General features: G+C 41.4%; 1 protein-coding gene across 1 annotated transcript in view; it reads right to left on the bottom strand.

The window, feature by feature from the left end:
* The window catches only part of plcb1l (phospholipase C beta 1-like), a gene marked incomplete at its 5' end in the record, with an annotated part of 110584 nt that overhangs the window by 72340 nt on the left and 17732 nt on the right, over nt 1-20512 (bottom strand). The window contains one exon of the mRNA XM_080514485.1: nt 4357-4425. Coding sequence (XP_080370611.1) covers nt 4357-4425 — 69 coding nt within the window. The remainder of the gene's footprint in view (nt 1-4356; nt 4426-20512) is intronic.

The following is a 20512-nucleotide window of genomic DNA, read 5'->3' as shown; positions in this document are numbered from 1 at the left end:
CTTTGTTATTAAAAATGAGAATGAAGTCTGCAGTGCAGCCCACTGAATCATCAAGGTTTTCCATTTTCAGGATGTATATTACGACCTGAGCTCCACAGGCAGGACTCGGCCCCGACAGATATTTGTTTGGTTGTCAAAGCGACAGAGAGAAAGTGTGCAATTTTGTCTGTCAGACACCGACTCTAAGCAACACGGTGAGACACTGATTGAATTTTTGTGTCCAGCACTCCAGGAAAGCAGAGGGACGGAGGCAGCCTGACAGTATGACCCTTTAGCATTGTGCAAAGAGGCAGAGCAGAGAGTCAAAGTTACCTGCTAGCTGTATCGTAAGGTGTACATAAAACCTGCGAGATGTGATTAACCGCTTGGCCGCTGCAGAGGAGTGGGAACACGCCGTGCGAGAACAAGCTAATCTGCTGATTTAATAAAGAGACGATATGAACGGAAGGTTTGGAACAGAGGGACCAGTAACAATGACCAAGGGATTTGACACATGTAAACAACAATAAGAAGGATATAAACTACTTTCAGTCCAGACTCTGAAGCCTCCTCTGGTTTGGCTGATGTGTTATATAAAGAAGTGATTTGGCACTCAGTTAAATGACTGCAAAACACTGGTTTGAATTCACTGAACTATCACAGTCCAGAATTTGTTCGAGACTGGCCTACAGAGCCGTTCTGTGTGAGGTCTAGTTCTTGCTATCTCCATGTGTGTTTTGTTGTTGTTGTTTGTTTGTTTGTGGGTACTGTCATCTACCCCACAGTCCAAAAATGCCTCGCCTCGACTTTCGCCACACTCCAGCTCATCTTGGTGTAAGATGGAAGGTGTGGTCAATTGGAAAATATATAAATACATACAATAATACAGTATAACACAATGTTAATTGAAAGTATTATTTGCAGTATTTACAGTGACGTATATTAAGAAACAAATTGTTAAAAGCTCAAAGCAAATGCAGTGATCCTTCATTATAGGCTGTATTTGTGAAAGAGGAGGACAGATTAAATGTAGAATCCTTGAAGGTCTGTTACAGGTGATTTCAGTCTTTTGCAGCAGATAGCTGAAATGAAGAGCGACCGACGGAGGTACCAACCTTGGGTGTGACCAGACTGATGAATCTACAAGAAAGTAGACTGTGATTTATTGAGCAGGGACTGCAGATATAGAGGAGTTTTGCCAAAAAGAATTCAGCAAATGAGATTGAACCAGTGAGTTTTTCTGTCTGTACAGTTTATCAGGTAATGCAGGCAGCAATAGTAAGTGCTGAATGGAGCTCCAGTCACGAAGCGGATAGCCGCATGGTCAATAACAATCAAGCTTGTAACAGTTTTTGAGGCAAATCTGTAGATTACATTGCCATAATGTCAATACGGCAGATTTTACCTTAGTGAGCAGTACATTTATGTCCGTTTCAAATACCAGTTTGCTGTTGAGGCAGATAGGCTTGTAGTTTTCAATGAGCTCCATCTCACAGCGATCCAAGGAGAACATTTTGAGGGGCAACTAGTAACCATTTCATAGTAGTGGTAGTAATACAATTTGTATAGTAAATAAACAGCTGCGTTTTGTTATCTACCCCTTCTTGGCATTGTACGTGGCAAGCTCGTGAAGCTCTGTGTGTGGACATGAGGTGGATGTTCGTTGGTGTTCTGCTCACCCAACCTATGAGGCCGTGTGGCATATTTCTGGAGCTCCAAGCAAAAGGTTGTCTCCTGTCATACTGACAAGTGGCCGATCTAATCAGTCTGAATGATGACGGGGTGGACACATGCTAATTAGGACGAGTATGGAATAGACAAAAGATGCTGCTTTTGTCACGCTTTGCTGCTCTCGTCAGCATTTGTGTCTCCATATTTGTACGTAACGTGCAAATTAAAGAAGGCTGTGTGTGTGTGTGTGTGTGTGTGTGTACAGGGAGCCCGTATGAGTCATAACGGGAGTAGCCGGAGCCAGTGGGCAGGGTGGCATCAGTTTATCAGAGGTCAGACGGGCTGCCCACGCACCACGATGAGCCGATGAACATGACGGCTTGCTTCAAATCTGAATGACGTTCAAACAGAAATTCTGATGCTGTTCTCAGAAAACATCAAGCAGCTTGAGTTCGAGTGTAAAAAACCCGGAGAAACTCAAAATAAAAAAAATAAATAAAAAAGAGGCAAATGAGACGAGCCAGTTTCCATCTGGAGCGTATTTTCTGCTAAGAACGATTGTATCTGAGGCTGACAATAATTCAGCTGAGACGCAGGACTCTTGAATTGCACAATAAAAGCACTTTTGATGCTTTTTTTTTACCGGAATGTCTTCAACAGTCCCAACATCTCATCTCGCCTTCCCACAATTTGCAGAAATGAATGAATGCTGTTTGCGGAAGTCCTTGAGGAGAAGGAGGAGAGAAGTGAGGCCCACAGACAGACAGGCAGAGCGACATGGGAAAAGTGGGAGTTTTACGAGCGGTTCGACTGGTGGAGTATAAAAAGAGAATGAAGTCGTTTCTTTCTGTCATTTCTTTCTTTCTTAAACCAACACAACCCTGAACAGAGAGCTTTGACACATCACTCATATTGATCCGTTTCAATGATTTTTACTGTAAGCCATTTAAACCAGGGTTGATTGAAATCTATTTTAGATCCCTTGGCGGCCTTAAATGTCGTATTTTTAGTCCTCAGTCACACCACGCCAGGCATCAAGACTTTATGACTCCGTCTCCTGTATGTCTGCGATTGTCTTCTCAACGTCACACCATTTCTGTCTGAGCAATTTTCAGCCTCTGTGCTTTTCCTTCATGCTGAAGTTCACAGGACGACAATCCTCGAAAACCTGCATCATCTTGACAAGGTCCTTAAAAAGTGTGAGGGAGTGACGTTGAAGAGACGGGTCATGAAAAGTGCAGTCCTCTTAAAGCGTCTGGTATTATCTCTACTTGGCGGCTGATGTCTTCTTTTGACCGCACATCATCTCCGTCTCCTTCCACCGTTCCTCTCTCATAGCTCTCCCAACCTGCCCTCATCTTCCCTTCTTCAGCAACCCTTTCCTTCCCTCCTCTGTTCATCCCATCATCTCCTCAGACACTGTGTCTCACCGGTGCTCCCATTACAATGCCCACAGTGCATCACCACTCCATCTCCCAGTAATGGATTTCCAATGCTTCGACCATCTTACCTGTCACGTGGCCACGTCTCCTCCCTGGATAGCATCACTCTGGAAGCTGTTTAGAAATGCATGAATCCTCTCCGTGTTATTGTACTCATTCCGTCATTACTCACTCCCCAGCGGTGCACGACCCCCACCCGCTCCTCCTGCTGCACCGAATCAAGCCCGTGAAGAATGCCGCTGCTATCGCATCTTATCACTTGATCCAAAGGCTATTTCAAACGGACTAATTATGTGTGGGCATGTAATGAAAAACCAGACAAGGCCGCAGGTTAGTGCAGTAATTCTCTCCGGGTGACAGTGGGACAAGGAGCAAGAACTGAATTTTGCTTTTTAAACGTTTCTAAATGCGCATAATTCATCAAGAGTGACAATGTGTGTACACGTCTTACATCATTTAACATAATTTCTTAGAATTAGCAGTATTTTAACGAGCTGTAAAATGGTAATTCCAGACGAATTTTCCTGGGAAACCATCTATGTGCCGACAGTGTATATACAAAGTAGAGAATATACAAAGATTATAGTTGTTTTTTTAACAAAAATATATATATAAATAAAATACTGTAACTTCTACATAAGGTTGTATGTAAATCCATTGTACTAATCTATGGACATTACTGAAATAAATAAAATTCAGGCAAATCGTTTTCAAAAAAATCCTCTTGAAAGTCAGTTTCTTTGCAGCGTTTTAACCAAATAACTGCTGTTTTATCTAAAAATGTATATTGGGCTAAACATTCAAACATGTACTCTCAATCAGATGAACAACTATTTAAAAATGATTTAACTGACGTTCATTTGTCATTCTCAACTGATACAATTGTTCTGATGACTCGAATTGTAAAACTCATAATTTGCCAACATTTAACTGCAAAGCTGAATTAAAGATACAGAAAACGCAAAAGAAATTTCATAATGTGAGTTTTTTTTTTTTTTTTTTTGGGGGGGGGGGGGGTTAAATACTAATTATTATAGCGATCTAACCCAATTTCATACCTATTCATGACAAGGGTCTTTGCAAGATGGAGGCTGAATCATTGTCAGGCTCACACCCACACATAAAAAATAAACAATAAACAAAAATAAACACTCACCAATAGTATCATCACCCCTAAAAAAAGGCAAGCGCTGACCTTGGAAATTGTTGCTTCGATATTGCATTCAGAACAAGTGTCAAGCTTCCAAACAAACTGTGGGCTTACCTTTGGTGCTTTTGTGCACTTTCCATTTCGGGCGTCTTTTATGTAGGCGATATCCAGTAGATCTGTATCCTGTGAAGTCAAGGAAAAAGCTTCATCAGTGTCAATTGGAACCAAGCAATTCGCAGACTTCAAAGAAGACATAAAAATGGTTTTATTCCAAACAACGAAAAGCGATGGAGAACACTTCAGCAACCTTTTCAGTTTTCAAGCCTGACACCTGTAAACGATTGGACTGCGTGTGCTTGTGTGTGTCTAAACAGCGACACGTGCTCAAAGACACATGGGAGTCGTTTGGTGTACACAGATGCAATCTAAATGATGGCTCTGCTTCACAAAACCAGTAATTTATCACAAAGGTGCGATGTTCCCATGCTGACTAATGATCTGGCTAAATGAGCTCTTCATAAGTACATAGACATGGTTCTAAAAATAGCCTTAGACGCATTTCTTCCAACAATCTGACACAGAACATGCGCGACATGCCAGAAACCAGAAAGCGAATGTGCTGGATGTTTGTAAAAAAAAAAACCAACAACATACAGATAATGTCATTAGTTGCATCATCGCACTGGTATCAAGTGCTGGCAGGAGGGGAAAAAAAAAGAAATTACATGCAAAACACTTCACACATACTGAATGTTCTGCTGCATGATGCTCAGCCTTAACACCTGGCCACAGCTAAGCTGGACCCAGCTGCCAGCGGAGACGTCAACTGGCAAAAAAACACACAACATGTCACCCATCTGCACTCAGTAGCCCCGAATATCAGCACAAAACAAAAAATGAGCAAAAGAAAACCATGACCTCAAGCAAGGCTCCCTGCAGCACATTTCACTATAACTATCCAGCTACCTTTGGCCCCAGTGTTGATTCATTATTCATCGAGCAGAGGGAAAAGTCATGTCAGAGCTCCTCCATCCTTGCAGCTCAAGCATTTCACATCACACCATTGTAATCTGCCAAAAAAGTAGGACAGAATTCCAAACCAGAGCACTGAAATATTGACACCACAAAGTTAATGCGCAGGTGAGAAACTCCACACCATTTCTTCTGTGTAAAAATACAACTGAACCTTGGCAATCATTTCTTTATGCAACCAGCAGGTCAAATGGAAGAAATAATGTTAAAGTGCCTGCACATGCATGCATCTATCAAGACTTCTATCCAGCTACTTTCCAACCTAGTGTCCATTAAAGTGTCCTTTAATGTGTTCAGCGATGAACATGCACAGAAATTCAATTGTACAGGTGGCCCCTTGGTACCTTTCTCCAGCCACCGCATCTCTTATCAGGCTGGATTATCACTCGCTCATCTCTCTGAGGGAGAGAGAGAGAGAGGCAGGCAGGACATGAGGTGGAAAATTAACCAGAGTGAACTGTGTGTCCACTCAGCATTATCTGAGGAGACAAGAGGCGATGGGGGCATGACTCAGTCTCCAGCTGCAGCGCCGCTATCTGACCATCTCACTACCACGGGGTTGGTGGAAAATTTCACCAAGCTATATTTTCCTTATCTATAAATGCACACCGAGCCCGGAAGGCCACCCCAAGGATTATTTTTCTCTTTATGCATAGTTTTTGAAAATTACTTTTTTTTTATTTATTGTAGCACACAGTGTTCTACCCCTTTGTTGCTATTGAGAGGATTACTACTTCTTGTTTTGTTTTTCAAGCAAAGGGGCGTTTAATGTGATTACATGTAAGGAAGAAAATAATGAGATGATGAGCACATTTTGCAGCCACATTAGCGGATGTTGAATTTGCAATGAAATAAAAAAAAATAAAAAAAAACCCTCTCTGCTGCACTTGATACGGCTCTATTGCTTGGTCCAGGCAAATGTGGAAATGAAAACTATTCCGTTGAAAAGTTATTCCGCTTCCACGGTGTGCGTAGCATCAATTAGGCTGTGTGTGTGTGTTTGTGCAGAAAGAGCCTCCGAGTCAAAGGTTAACGCCCACATAGGGTCTGAAAATGCCTGCCTTTGAAGTCTGGTCAAAAAGATGGAGCTCCACATGGGCGCCTGATGGAGCAGTGGGGTTTCAGGAAGCCGTTTACTGATGGGATCCTTTTTTTTTTTTGGTGCCCTCTGGCCAAGCACAGTTTGCAGAGCCCAACTATAAAATAGCAAAGCATCATTATTTAAGCGCGAGCCGATGGAGCCGACTCATTAGACGTGACGTCGACTGCGACAAGCTGCTCACAACATGTGAGCGCCGATACATGTGTAGTCATTAATATCCACAGACCGAAGTCGGATTTGCTGCAGAGGCTTTCTCACTGGGCAGATGTAAAAGAAAGAAAGGGAGAGAAAAAAGACTCATGCCAGCAAACTTTCATTAATTTCAACTTGGTTGGATTCATAATTGCAGACACAGCACAGTTGGTTAATTAAGCCATTTCTTTCATAGCAGCTCAGCCATTACTTCTCCCGGTTTTATTTCACCCATCTCCAATGACAAACGTTCTTTATCTGTTAACTTTTGTCATCTCTGTATTTATCGCTCTCCCGCTCGTTCCATCTCTCTGCCACTCCCCCTCCCCTTCTCCAAGGCATGTCGACGTGTATCAAAACAGTGAACACGGATCCAAAGCCTATTAAGATCCGAGGCACGTCTAGAAAGCAAGCGGGGCCAGCGGGAGAGAAACTACAGAAATTAATGAACATGTTTAACCTGCACTGGCCCTGGGTTCTGTTTATCTGCCTCTGCCAACAAGCTGTTGTTCAGGCACCATCTGCAGCATGCTTGCCTTCCTTTAGAACTCAGATTCCAGGTAGAAAGCGCGGATTGTGAATGTCATGGGCAATCGCGTTGGAAATCCATCATCAATGTCATTTTGTTGTCAAATCTATCTCTGCAGACAGTTTGTAGCGGTATTATAGTGGTTGACAAGTATCTGCTATCACAGTTTTGAGTTAAAACCATATTGATCTTGCAGCTAAGTAGAAAATATTACAACAAGGTGACCTGTATGAGACAGTCATGGATTTACAGAGAGGATGGTCGGATCAGGTTGGTTGTATAACTAAGAGGACCGTTGCCCTTCAGGGTAACAAGCCTTCACAGCTTTACTGCTACAAGCAATGTATCGGTGTGCCAGTGTACGGGGGAAGAGAAGAACAGAGGTTAAAGGAAACATCAAATGGAAGGTAGAGACAGAGGCAGGGATAAGAGGAAGTGTGGAGACTGACAGCCACAGGTTAGTTTGCTCATTTACCAACAAGCCTTTACGACAGCCTGGAGGTTCAGAATGGATGCGCCACTCCGCGGGAATCAGAGGAGGGCACGAGGGAGGCGAAATGAAGGAGGAGTCGGCGACGGGACAATTTTGTCAAGCGCCAAGTTTTTGAGAAATGCACAACAAAGTCAAGAGTCAAGAGCTGAGCAACGCAAAAGAAAAACTAACGATTCATCCACTGCATTCCACACTGCATGTTCAGATACAAATTAATTAAAAACAAGAAAGTACAGGTTCTGAAATGTACCAGAATAAAACGCTTGACTGCACGGGGGGGCAGTGGTTTGTGGTTAGTTTCACCTCACAGCAAGAAGTACAAGGGTTCAAATATGAAAAAGGCCTTATGTATGGAGTCCATACTAACATACCCCCAGGTGTGAATGTGAGCAGGTGTCTGTCTCTCTGTGATGGAGTGGCAATAGAGTTTGGTTGGTGGTAATAAGGGCGGTCATACTGTAAATACATATCGTATATACAGTAAATATGCACACTCACAAATGATAACTGATATTATTATTAGCGATAACTTAGATCGTGATTTACCTTGAGTGAAAAACTTGATTTCTAAATAACAAATACCTGGCTGGAGTTACAGTGAAAACTGTTATTTTTGAAGGACTTTTAGTTTTTAAATAAAAACATGAAATCTTGGCATTTGATCATTATTGGTGTAACTTTATTGGTCCCAAGTTTTCAAACGTCTGCAGCTTCCTTCTCAATAAATTTACATTTTCAGCTATTTTGATGCTTTCACTCTTATTCCAAATCATTCTCACAGCAACTAAAATAAGCAGCGACCAGATACATGACTGTAATGAGGAGAAAACAGACATTTGTTCAAAAACCTGGGATGTCTCTTACCAATCATTAAAAAAAAAAGACACAAAAAAGTAAAAAGAAAGAAAGAAAGCAAAATGAACAAAAGAGAAATGAGCCAATCTGGTGGTTTAAGAAATCTCAATGCAATACTCTGAGCTTAAGCGTGTTCCACGGTCATCCATTACTTCCACGGAACAAAACACACCAAAGCCGTGCAGGTGCTACACCCGTCTCTATAAGTGGCCCTCCACTGACACTCCGATGCCAGGGAACACACACTGTTACGGCGGGAAAATGGTCTGTGGAGAGCTGCGCTTCAACTCTGCAGAGAGTTAAAGCCACTCTGCTGCTTCTACACGGCAGCTCCGGCAACCCCACGGGGCCGAAGTCACAAGCCTCCGCACCTGAAGTGGCTGAGTGGAGACAGGGAGAGCGTGTAGTGAAGGAAAGTAATTTAATCAATATATTTTGCATGAACATTTGCGGGCAGACTCTGAAGAACTTACATCAAGAGCTTGAGTGCTTTTCCCCATCCCCATGAGCAAGCTAAGTAGCTCCCGCTCCCAAGAAGGCCTATTATATTTTTAATTATTTTCATGGATTAAAAGTGATATAAAGCCAAGTGTGACAGCAAAAGAGGGAGAGACAAGTATGTCATGCGACAAAGGCCTTGAGCCAGATTGAAAACATGGCGTTGCCATGAGCCTGCCTGAGGGTGTTTTTAAACTGAGCCCCTAATTCACTGTTTTTCATCCATTTGCTCTCTGTTCTATGTCTTCCTCCCGCTTCTTCCTCTGCATCATGAAACACAGAAACAAAATCTACCAACAAATCAATGCTTTGCCATAAGCAACCAACAAAAGACAATTCCTTCATACAATGTGAATGAAATTAACTCTGTGCAGCCGCAGATTGTTTCTTTTTCCCCCAACTCTGTAAAGCGGCTGGCTGAGTAAACGTAAAATCAATTTTGACCTGTAGTACTGTAAAAACTGATTTGGAATTATTATAAGACTTATAAGACTGCATTTATAACACCAGCTACCATGTGGGAGACTACGATTTGTGCACACACACACACACACACACACACACACACACACACACACACACACACACACACACACACACACACACACACACACGGCCCTGAGCAAGCGTGCATTTAAGCATCTTAAAGCGATACTTGCTCCTCAGCTTTATCTGCAGCCAATTTCGCCGTGACATTTAAAAGACGAGAGTGCAGTTGGCGATCTGTCATAAGAGTGGTTAAAATAAAACACTGATGTGTGCTTATGCAGTCTGAAGCGTCATGAATGCATTGGGATATAATGTGCTTTTCTTATATGAGTCACCTTTGCATAATCTTGAAAATGTCATCTTTAACAAATGCAGCATCCCTGTTCAGGCCCCTTGCTTTCCACCATCAGATCAAAACTACTTGCTTCGAACCTAATTTGCTCAACCTTTCAACTATTGTACTTTCAGCCTGTACAAGCTTTTTTTTTTTAAACAACTTGGAGAGATTGATTTCTCCTTAATGAGACAAAGAGAGCGGATCAGAAACGTAGCCTCTTAAATCAGCGTGCAACTCCTCTGAAGTAAAATTCAATCTATTCGTGAATGTTCTATCACGCTTAATCCCAACTCATGGATGCAGGGCACTGGAGCCCATCACAGGTGAATATGTATGAAGACTTCGCACAGGCCATCACATGATAAGCACAGCGAGAAAGAAACAGTCACACCTTTTGAGAGGCAACAGTTAACCTCGAGCCGGCAATATCCTCACAGTGAGTGATCGATAATCACTATGCTGCTTTTCAGACCTGAATAGAAATTACAGGTAAATGCCACTAAAGGGTGAAACATCCTTTCAGATGAGTCCAGTTCACCTGAGTCGATTGTGTTGAGATGCTTCCTACACAAACAAGGGGGACTATGAGTATAGGCATGTTCAGTAATAGTGGCCAATAGGTCTGCTGTATATTGTAGGTTAGAAAAACAAATGGAGAAAAAAAAAACTCTGTGACCTCTAATGACAAAAATCTGAAACTGTCTTTACCTACTACCAAAACCAATACAAGGCTGAGTTAAGATAACATGAAAAACTGTGAAGGTGGCGACTTTGGGAATGGGTTTCTCATGAGGGAGGGGCACAACTGGCTGCCAAAAAACAAGATAGATAGAAAAATATTACTGAACAAATGTGAGGAACAGTATGCCAGTAGTGTCAAACAAGGCCTGCGGGCCAAAACCTGAAATCAAAAGGCTTCTATCCGGCCAAACCAGCAAGAAAATTGGACATTTGTTAAAGGAAACATTGATTTTTTTTATTTATTTTTTTTTAGCAGACACAAAACAACCTGAGCAGAGATATCAGTGAACTTTAATGAGATTATTCTGACTGCATTTTTGTATTGATATGTAAAATCAGTTACAAGTTAATTGATTCCAAACAATTTCTGCAGCAGGTGGTCTGAGTGTCAGGTGACTGCATGAGTCACATCTCTATACCACAGCTCCACCGCCGCCTTCGTCAATAGTCTTGCAGAATATGTTGCAAATGACACGATAAATGTTTCAGAAGAATTGGTTTTGAATCATTTTTTTGGTTCCTAAGAGCATTTCTGGAAAAGGATTTGCCCAGTTGGTGCAGTATAATGCAACCAAATTAGTAACAGTAATAGAAGAAGCAGATGGCATAGCAACGGTGAATTACTACTATTGGGAGTAATGCCACCTTCTCACATTGGTAGCATTGCGGTGTTAGTAATTTTACTTCACATTTGTACGGAGGGAGCAGGAGGACACACGTTTAAAAGCTTTGGCCTGAGGTTATAGCGCGCACACACACAGAAATTTGCACGTCTGTTCTCGGTGGAGTACAGCTAGAAATACAGATGCATGAGTTGAATCATCAAAACGTGAGTTAAATCCTAAATTACTGGGTTCACACGACCGTGGCAATCATTTCTGGATGAGTTCACGGTCGGACAGATGGGGAAAGGACATGGATTAGAGGTCAGAGGGAGTCAGCATAAAAAAACATGGAGAGGTTGTAAGGATGGAGTGAGGGAGGGGGATGGCGATGTTGGAAATTCTCGTGAGCAGCAGAGAAGCGTGGCTGTGGCTGATAGCGGCTATCAGCAACCGGCACAACCACAAAACAACCGGCATTGACATAAAGGATGCAAGAGGCTTTGTTCCATACGTCAGCACACGCATTTGTGCCCTTGCAAATCAGGTAAAGCATTCACAGCTGTATAGTCTCAAAAACGCACGCACAGACACACATCCGTGCACACACACACACACACGCCAAGTTCTCCATCATCAATCTGCTGCATCTGCAGTCTTGACTCGTCACAAACGCTCGGTGACTGAGTGCCGTGATGTGACCGGCTCCTCAGCTCACGCCCGTCACCAATTCTATTTGGAGGTTGCTCGACCAATCAGATCTTGGACACACACTCGCACACACACACGGTGACGGATGGAGTGTAGTGAAGGATACTGGAGGGAGCGCGCTCCTCTCTGACAGATAGCAGGACAGGAGCGGGAATGACAAAGGAAGCAAAGCCGATTCGCTCATCTGTCCATCATCCCCTGTTGTTCTCTGCTGCGAGGTCTTTGTTATACTTGGATTTTTGCTAACCCCCCCCCCCATCCTTCTCTCTCCTCCCATAACTTGGCCCATCTTCTCTTGTCAGTCCCTACCTCTGCCGTCTTGGACATGACTCTCTTTTTCACCCCCCCCCCCTTGCATTCCTCCTGTCTGATCACATTTTACCAGGAGTTCTCGTGTCTTTGGGTGACGGTTCACATCTTGTCTTGTCTGACCCCCCCCCCCCCCCTCAAAATGCACATGCAAAGACACCCACACCCACACTCTCCTCCATCTTCCCTCAGCCATCCTCCTCCACACTATTCAATACTTCTCTTTCTGTTTGGCATCCTTGAGATGCCAAACAGAAAGCATGCACAGGATGCTGTGGATGGCTCTTATCGACTGTAGTGGAACATCTCACATCCCTTTCAATGTCTCCGAGTAGGTGACACATGCAGGAAAGCATAAATACATGCGTAAAATCCTGGGAAAGGATTAGTTCAGATGACTAAACGATAAGAAGCAAGCATATTCATTAAGATACTAAGACCCTGCATAAAGCATACTGAGATGCTCATAAAAACAGCTTGTGCTTTTAGTTTGTGTGCAATTTGTCGGGTGATCAACTCATAGAAACATTACATGCAAATGAGAGTATTTGCTATGCATGACATTGTTTCCACATTTGGAGTTGGACCTGTTGGTGGAAGAAGTTATATATTGGAGTCTTTTACCAGTCAAAACTGTGGGAAGAACAGCAACAGATGCGATTCAGAATATATTGAAAAGCTTAAGAAAGATTAAATGAAGAAAATCCATTATAATATAATTCTCATATAAAAGACTCTGGGAGTCATCTGAGTAAATACTTCCAACCACAATCATTGTTGCATCCCATTGCATTTTCAAATGCATTTAAAACAAGAATAAACAACATAACATTTTTTGAAACCAAATAAATCGCATTATGCTTTGTTCATGTACGCTTCAGTAGTTCCGGCACAAAATGTCTGTGTGACTCACACCTAGTCCAAACATATTTGTGTCCATTTCTGCGAGTTTCCTTTACGCCCATTCAGAGAAAGTTAACTAAAAATCATCGTTTGCATCTTGCCTGTGTGAGAATCACTTTTTCCTTTAAAACAAGTTTGGTTTAGCCAGGAAGACAGGAACAGGTGTGCTGTCTGAAACATAAGAAGTACCTGCATTAAAACTAAATGGAATTCATTGCCTTTTTTTATTCATAGCATTACTTCCATATGTCAGATTTCCTGAAATCCAACTTTTTATCAAAGTCTTTAGTTAAGTCCAATTTTCTTTGGTTGAACTACTAAAGCATTTCAGTATGGGCAACCAATATGTTGTTTATGTTCACAAGTTGAAAATATGGATTCAGGATTTATTGCATTTGGTGTTTATACACTTTCAAAATGGAAGACCAAATTTTCAATAACTGAGGTTATACTTGTATGTCCACAACAAGCAGTGTCTTCATCTTGTTCATGCTATTCTACATGAGAAATCCTCATATTCTTCTCCTGCTTGAAGACTCACAGTGTTCATCACTCACGCAGATGACATTTTTGAACATTTTTATTCGGACAGGAGCTAGAGCAAATGTTCAATCACATCACGTTTCTGATTTTCTGTCGACATGCGGACAGTGATCAGAGTGCCTGTGTGTGCTGGCACTGGAGCTCTCCAATAAAGTCCTTTGAGAATCACCGCCAGTGGCACAGGCAGTGCAATTCTGGCTCTCATCTTTCACATCAGCTCATTTAGACACCTCCTGAGTTAGAAACCACAGGCTCTTTGAAGTCAGGACAAAGTGGACTGCTAAGTAAAATGCATTTCTCTCTTTCTCTCTCAGTGTCACTCCTTCCTGAAACACTCCTGGGTTGTCCTTTCTTTCTGTCTGCACATTTCTTTTTTTTCTTCTTCAATTCAAGCCATTTGAACGGAGCAATTACAGATAAACACAGTCACTTGCCAGGATACTGGCATGTAATTGTTTCCAACATCATTACAAATACTGCCTGCGTTTCACTACATCTGTTAGAAGCCTGTCATGTATTCTGTATAAAAAGCCTCAGGTTGGTATGTTGTGATGCAAATATAAGTGAGGCTGATAGGAATTCCATTAGTTCCAAGTGTTTAGATTGGTGAAATGTGATTTGGTATGATGCGCCTGTGGTTCACGTTGTCGTCTGGAAACATTAAGACCTGGTTTAAATACGGGCTTCGATCTGTTGTCATGTACTCAGAGCGTATGTATGGATGCATGGATGGATGGATGGATGACTAATATCAGTATCATTCAATGTTCAGAGCCAAATATTTTATAATGGCTCCCTTCATTGCTGCGACCACAACCTGAAACAGTCTTGTGTATTTTCATTCAAATATATTATGAACAGATATGTACGGTACTGCAAATTCTTGATAGTTAACCTCTTACCGTAATTTCCGGACTATTGAGAGCAGCTGAATATAAACCGTACCCACTAAATATATAAAGAAAAAAAAAAGAACGTTTGGCGTTACATGATGCACCTGAACGCATAACCCATGTATCAGCAGCATGAAGCTCGTCAACCTGTAAAAATCCATAAATTAGCCAGTCATTGTTTAAGCAGCAGGGTTCAAATTGGCTTGCAGTCCAGAAAATTACGGTATACTCTGTAACCAATAAACTCAAATCCAGCCCGTAGGATACTCTGAGCAGTAGACACAATAACATGATGCTGCATGGAGCTGACACTAAACTATTTTTATGCAGACAAATAAAAGCATTCACAGTATTTTACTGTCTTTTCGTTGCCATTACAACCTCAAGAATTAGTTCTCATTAAATAGGCTTAGTGCCAGTATCTTTACACACTTTTTTATTGCATCTGCTTCTGTATTAGTGAGATGACCTTAAGAACACTGGCTAATTTCATCTTTCATCCCTAAGGTCCATTCACTCAATAAAACTGTCTTCAGTCGAACTGTGTGACAAGAGTAATAACAGTACTCCTTAATGAACAAAACATATTAATCAGCCAGCAAATTAGTCCACGCTATCAGCCATGCAGACACGCTGGTCAGGCTCTATTTTCAACCCGCCGCTCTTTAGAAGCCAAGTGCCTTTTTATCCTCCTCCCAAACCACAGGCAATTATGTGTGTTGGTCAGAAGGTCCTAATGCAGTTTGATACAAATAATAGAGGCAAGCCACAGATGCAAAGGCAATGATCATGAGCCGAGAAGCAGGAGGAGGACAGGGGAGAAAATATGCCTGAAAGACCTCACCCTGTCTGCTGCTGTTCTGCTGAAAACAAGACTTCTCTGTGTGCCTCTTTCCTCCTTTCTCGTGGGCCAGGTGTTGTTCATCTCCCCATGACCTCTCTGGATTGAGGCTCTCACACAAGAGCTGGCATTTCAAGAATGGCTCCTGACTCCTGCGATCCTCGTCTTGCCCCAGAGCACCTCCAAGCTGTTTAAATGTGATACCTTCATGTCTCTGCACCAAATTGAATTGACTTGTGAGGAAGAAAAGGCAACTGACCCACATTTGTGGCACACTTAGCTGCTGGAGCAGAAATTGAAGAGTGAGAAAAAGAGTGGGTGCACACGAAAACGTGGGGCAATAGGACAATTACCTTTCAAACCTTTGAAATCCAGGCAAGATCAACAAAGATGACAGGTCGTATCTGCAGTATTATTTATATGTTGAACTTTACGAATAAAATGGATTTACTGATTCAATAGTAGTCGGTCACGGCTTTATATTGATTTTGAAAGATTTTTCTATTTTTCATTTCTTTTGAGCTTAGACATATGTCTATATCTACTTTTACAATATTTTCATATTGGAAAAGTAAAACCAAAGTGAGTTCTTTGATGTGTTGATGACACAATATCCAACAAACATATTTGGAAACAAGAAGCAACAGAAAAAAGGATTTGAGTTTATAATGAAATTATGCAATATGGCAGAACAAAAAAAAAGAAACTCAGAGCTGGAGGGTATTACCGGTATGTCTTTCTCAAAGATCAGAATCTAATGTCATTATTACAAATACCATATATTTAATATACAATACATACAAGTCTAATCTGAGAAGCTGGAGACGTACAGAAAAGGAATCGAGACTTCTCAAAGAAACAGAACATGCTTGTAAATGATTAACACAAACTGTTGAAAAAAACATAATCTTTGCTCTCTGTTATTATCTCCAGAATCCCTTTGGTGACACTTTACATCTGTATCCTCGAAATGGAGTGAGAAACCTCCCCTTCCAGTTACTCATTATCTGCAGGAAAGACTGGAAATTGTTTGAAAGCAAAAAAGCCTATAATTGCTTTATTAACAAATGGGACTTAAGTGGAAGCCATCCACTGTCCTGATTCCTCCAGTTAAATAAAATTTACTGAAGGCTTTCAGTGAATATGGTGGTGGTGGTGGGGTAGCTGCAAACATTAGTCAAGACAGGAAGACAGATAAAAGGGAGAGGCAAGCTTAGAACAAATTGCACCTCTTTATATATTAACGGGGTTAATAAATTAATACAAAGTGCTTATGTGCAGTGTTATGAAATGGAGCTTGCTCCACAGCTGTGAGAAATGCAGTAAGAATAAAATGAGAGCTTAAGCGGCTCATCATGTTGATCTGTACTCTAACCTGAGACACTGAAGCTTTATGAGTTTCTCTGTTGGACGGGGGAAGCAAAAGAAGTATTTGAAGTCTCCTTCAGCTCTAATGAATTGGAAACTCATAATTCTGTTGATTCTGCAATTCACAAATCAGTGTTAATAATAAAATAACACCACTTTTGGACGCAATGCACCAGTTACACGTTGTAACATGTAATTGTAACCTTGAATTGGGAACTATGGCGACACTTACTATTTCCCCAAAATCTTGTTTATTAAAGTAAGCGAACCTTATTGGCGCCTCATCATACTTGACTATGACAGCCCAAGTGATAAAGTGAAAAAGGTTCTTTACTTATCAAAAATCCATCCACAGTATTTGCTCAATGTCACATACATAATATCGGTATAACTTATTGGTTAACAATATTTTACATGTCATGACCTGCCCTACTCTGCCCATGTTCAAGTTCAAGTTCAAGTATAGTTTATTTGTCCCCAAATTGTTGCAAAGTAAACATAGATACGACCCAATCAAATCAGTGATTGTAGTACTAGCCAATTAGAGGCAGAGTAGAATGGGTCATGGCTTTATCATCCTCGAGGAAAATGGACAATCTGGCTTGTAGATACTGCTGAGTTGGACATCAGGAGGGATTCGGAAGTGGTAGTACGCAATGCTGACTGAAAAATAAGAAAAAATAACCCTGGACGACACCACTGTAGGTCATTTTATGCATGACATCAAGTCTTCTTTCAAAGAATGAAATGTCAACTAACAAATAAATCAGTCGTCAGGCTGACCCACACGGTGCTGCATGTGTAACATCAACACAAAAACAACACTTTGTGCATATAATTAAGACACGTTTAATTGAGAGGCACAATTGAAGGTAACACAACAGTTACTAAGCAACTCGTGAACTGACTGTTTTTCCAGCAACTCTAAAAGTGGCTACTTTATTCCACAACGGTGGTTGAAATGTAGAGGTTTTTTTGTGTGTTTGGGTAAAAAGCAGAATGATGAAATGCAGAGAGTTTTGAAAACACACACAGCGTTTTAGAAATCCACTTCCACTTAAAAGAGATGTGTTTTCCTCAGTGAATGCTTCAGCTTCACTGAGCGGAATGATGCAGATTTTAAAACTAGAGGTCTGCTTTCAACCATCTCCTGCTGAAGAGAGCGATCGTATCGGCACTCATTGAAGACCAGGTTTGAAAAGGCTCACCTTCAGGCATGAATTGTGACATCGTAAACACAGTCAGTCCTCCACTAGTGTAATGTGAATACTCAAACCTCGATGGAGATATTCTAAAACTCCAGAGTTTTAAAAAGTGAGAAGGAATAAATATTACTTCTGCTTGGCACAAAATAACTGAAGTGATCTCGCAAAAATTAATATTTAAAAGAAAGTGTTTTATGTACATCTTAAAGCATGTCTGGAGGGGAACTTTAAGATTTCAGTTCTCGCACTGATAACAAATTTATGAAAATACCAGTAATACCACAAAAAAAAGTGCCTTTAGTGAATCACTCTGACTTCTTCTTCTTAGTTTGGGATATATTCAAACCTAAGATGTATCTTATATCTGTATAAGATAAGCGACGAGTGAGTCTTATGTGCACCTCTGTTAGAAATGCACCGATATGAACAATCTGGTCAATACGATAGCCAATATCAATATATATCATCATAAAAAAGCACCTCCCATAATTAAGCTTTTGTAGATCCTGGAAAAATAGACATAAGCAGTGAATTTGAACAAACTTTCAGTGCAAAACTTGTTTTTTGTACAATTTACAGGCAATTTACAGGAATTTACAGGAAATTGAGCTATTAATAGAATATCTGTTTTTGCAGCCTATGTATGCCCTTTTCCATCATGCTGTATCCCACTGACCTGCTTTTTAATGATTTTATGTCATTTCATTGGATGTTTTCTTTGACTGAACCATTGTACAGTAAAAATGAGGATTCTACTAATAACTTTGGAAACAAAGCAAATTTTCCCTTTTGACAACCCCACAACAATCTACATACCTGATAAAGATACTTTAAAAAAGTGTGCAGTTCTGACTTTAATCCTTCTTTAATTTAATTTCTCAACTCTCTGGTCTCAGTGACAGAGCAGATGAAAGAGTGGAGAAGAGAAGAGAAAGAGAATGTGGGAGTTTCATTGTTGTGTAAACTTGTGACCCCCACAATGTCTAGTCAAAGACCAAAAACTAAAGCCAATCTGCTAATGGAAAAATAAGACCCATCCTTGCTCTTTCTAGATTTGGATCGAATGATATCAATGAAAAAGGGAGAAATTGTATGTGCATTTGTTTCACCAGGAAGCGATGAAACGTTCACACCACAACAAACCCATGAGCAACACGAGGCTCCATTTAGGATCCGCCGTCAAAGCCCGCGACGAACCGGGAAGGAAGCGTTCTCTTATTGAGAGCTCGTCTACAGTGGGACTTCAAAGTCTATTGGCTGAATGCCTTTATTTGAAAGGGCTCCCTGAGGAAAGCAGCCACCTGGCTTGGAACAGCGATGGCAGTCAAATCACAGCAACGGGGGGGTTTTGAGTAGTTTGCAGTATCAAAAAAACAAGCTGCATGGATTGGATTGTCATGGCAACTGGGCTGGGTTAGCATTTGAAGTGAAGGGTAGGGAGCGGAAGGGGGAAAAAAAAAAAGAGAGAGTCAGCATGTCTCTGTGTACCAGTTGACTCATAAAGGCCTCACCAATTTCAAATGTCATTTGGCTGGAAGCGTCAGTGCTTGAAGGCCTGAGCTCTAACTTCTTTTACAGTCATTGATTCAGCATAATAAGAACGATTAGAGCAAATCAATGGGACATGTAATACATCCCTTATGACTGACCAGAGTAAGTAACGAACTGTTATAAGAGATCTGCCCGACGTTCTGACCTGGGAGCATACAATGGAACATAAACATCACAGCAGCCCTCGCACGGTATTGACTGGCGGCCATGACAGTCGATGTCCAGGCGTAATCCCATTAAGAAACGCTCTAGTAAGCACAGCAGAATCACTTACAGTGAAGTTCATTTGAGATATGAGAAAAGTCGATTACAGATTCAGCTGCCATACTGCTGCTTTGATCAGCAAGTCCGTTTATTTCACCGCAGATAATAATTGAGGTAACGAGGAGATAAAACAACGATCATAGAGTCTCATTTATCCATGCCTTTTTTAATTTCATTATTATTTCCAATCATCAACATGGTGGCATACAAAACCCAGGCCCCGAAGTACGACCCAACTATTCAGAACTGCGAGGTTTGGGAGATATGAATGAACTAAATATGAACGAAAGCCTCAACCTGCAGTCCCACCAAGCACGGATCAATAACGCCACATCTACAGAGCTGTGATGCTGTGTCCTCTGCCCCCGGCTGCATAGCCCACTGAGAGATTCAGAAGTGGAGCATATTGTGCGGCCTGTTGCGTGGACTCACTGATTTGATCATTGTTATTATCTTCCTAGCAGGAGGTTAAAGCAGTGAGCATATTCTTTATGTGTCTCCTTTGAACCGACTCCTCCGAGCCCCTCCGGTTCCAGGGATCAGCGGGCTTCTGCAACTGAGCTCTCAACTGTCCGAACCTTCGTGAATAAACATAGAACTGAGTGCAACACCTTGGAGAACAAGAGACGTGCATGCTGCCAGTCGTCATTGGAATTCGGGCCTCGATTCATATTTTCATTGAAAATGTGGCACATCAAGGACAGAAAATTAACATTTCAACCATAGAAAATTTGAAAAAAAAAAAAAAAACAGATAAAATGTCCTAGTTAATGTTCTGTGCATATTAAATAAAAATAAAACAATATCAAAGA

The sequence above is a fragment of the Blennius ocellaris genome (assembly GCF_963422515.1).
Source record: "Blennius ocellaris genome assembly, chromosome: 18".
Taxonomy (NCBI): Eukaryota; Metazoa; Chordata; class Actinopteri; order Blenniiformes; family Blenniidae; genus Blennius; species Blennius ocellaris.
The sequence above is the reverse complement of the archived record's forward strand: the minus strand, read 5'-3'. Positions and strand labels throughout refer to the sequence as shown.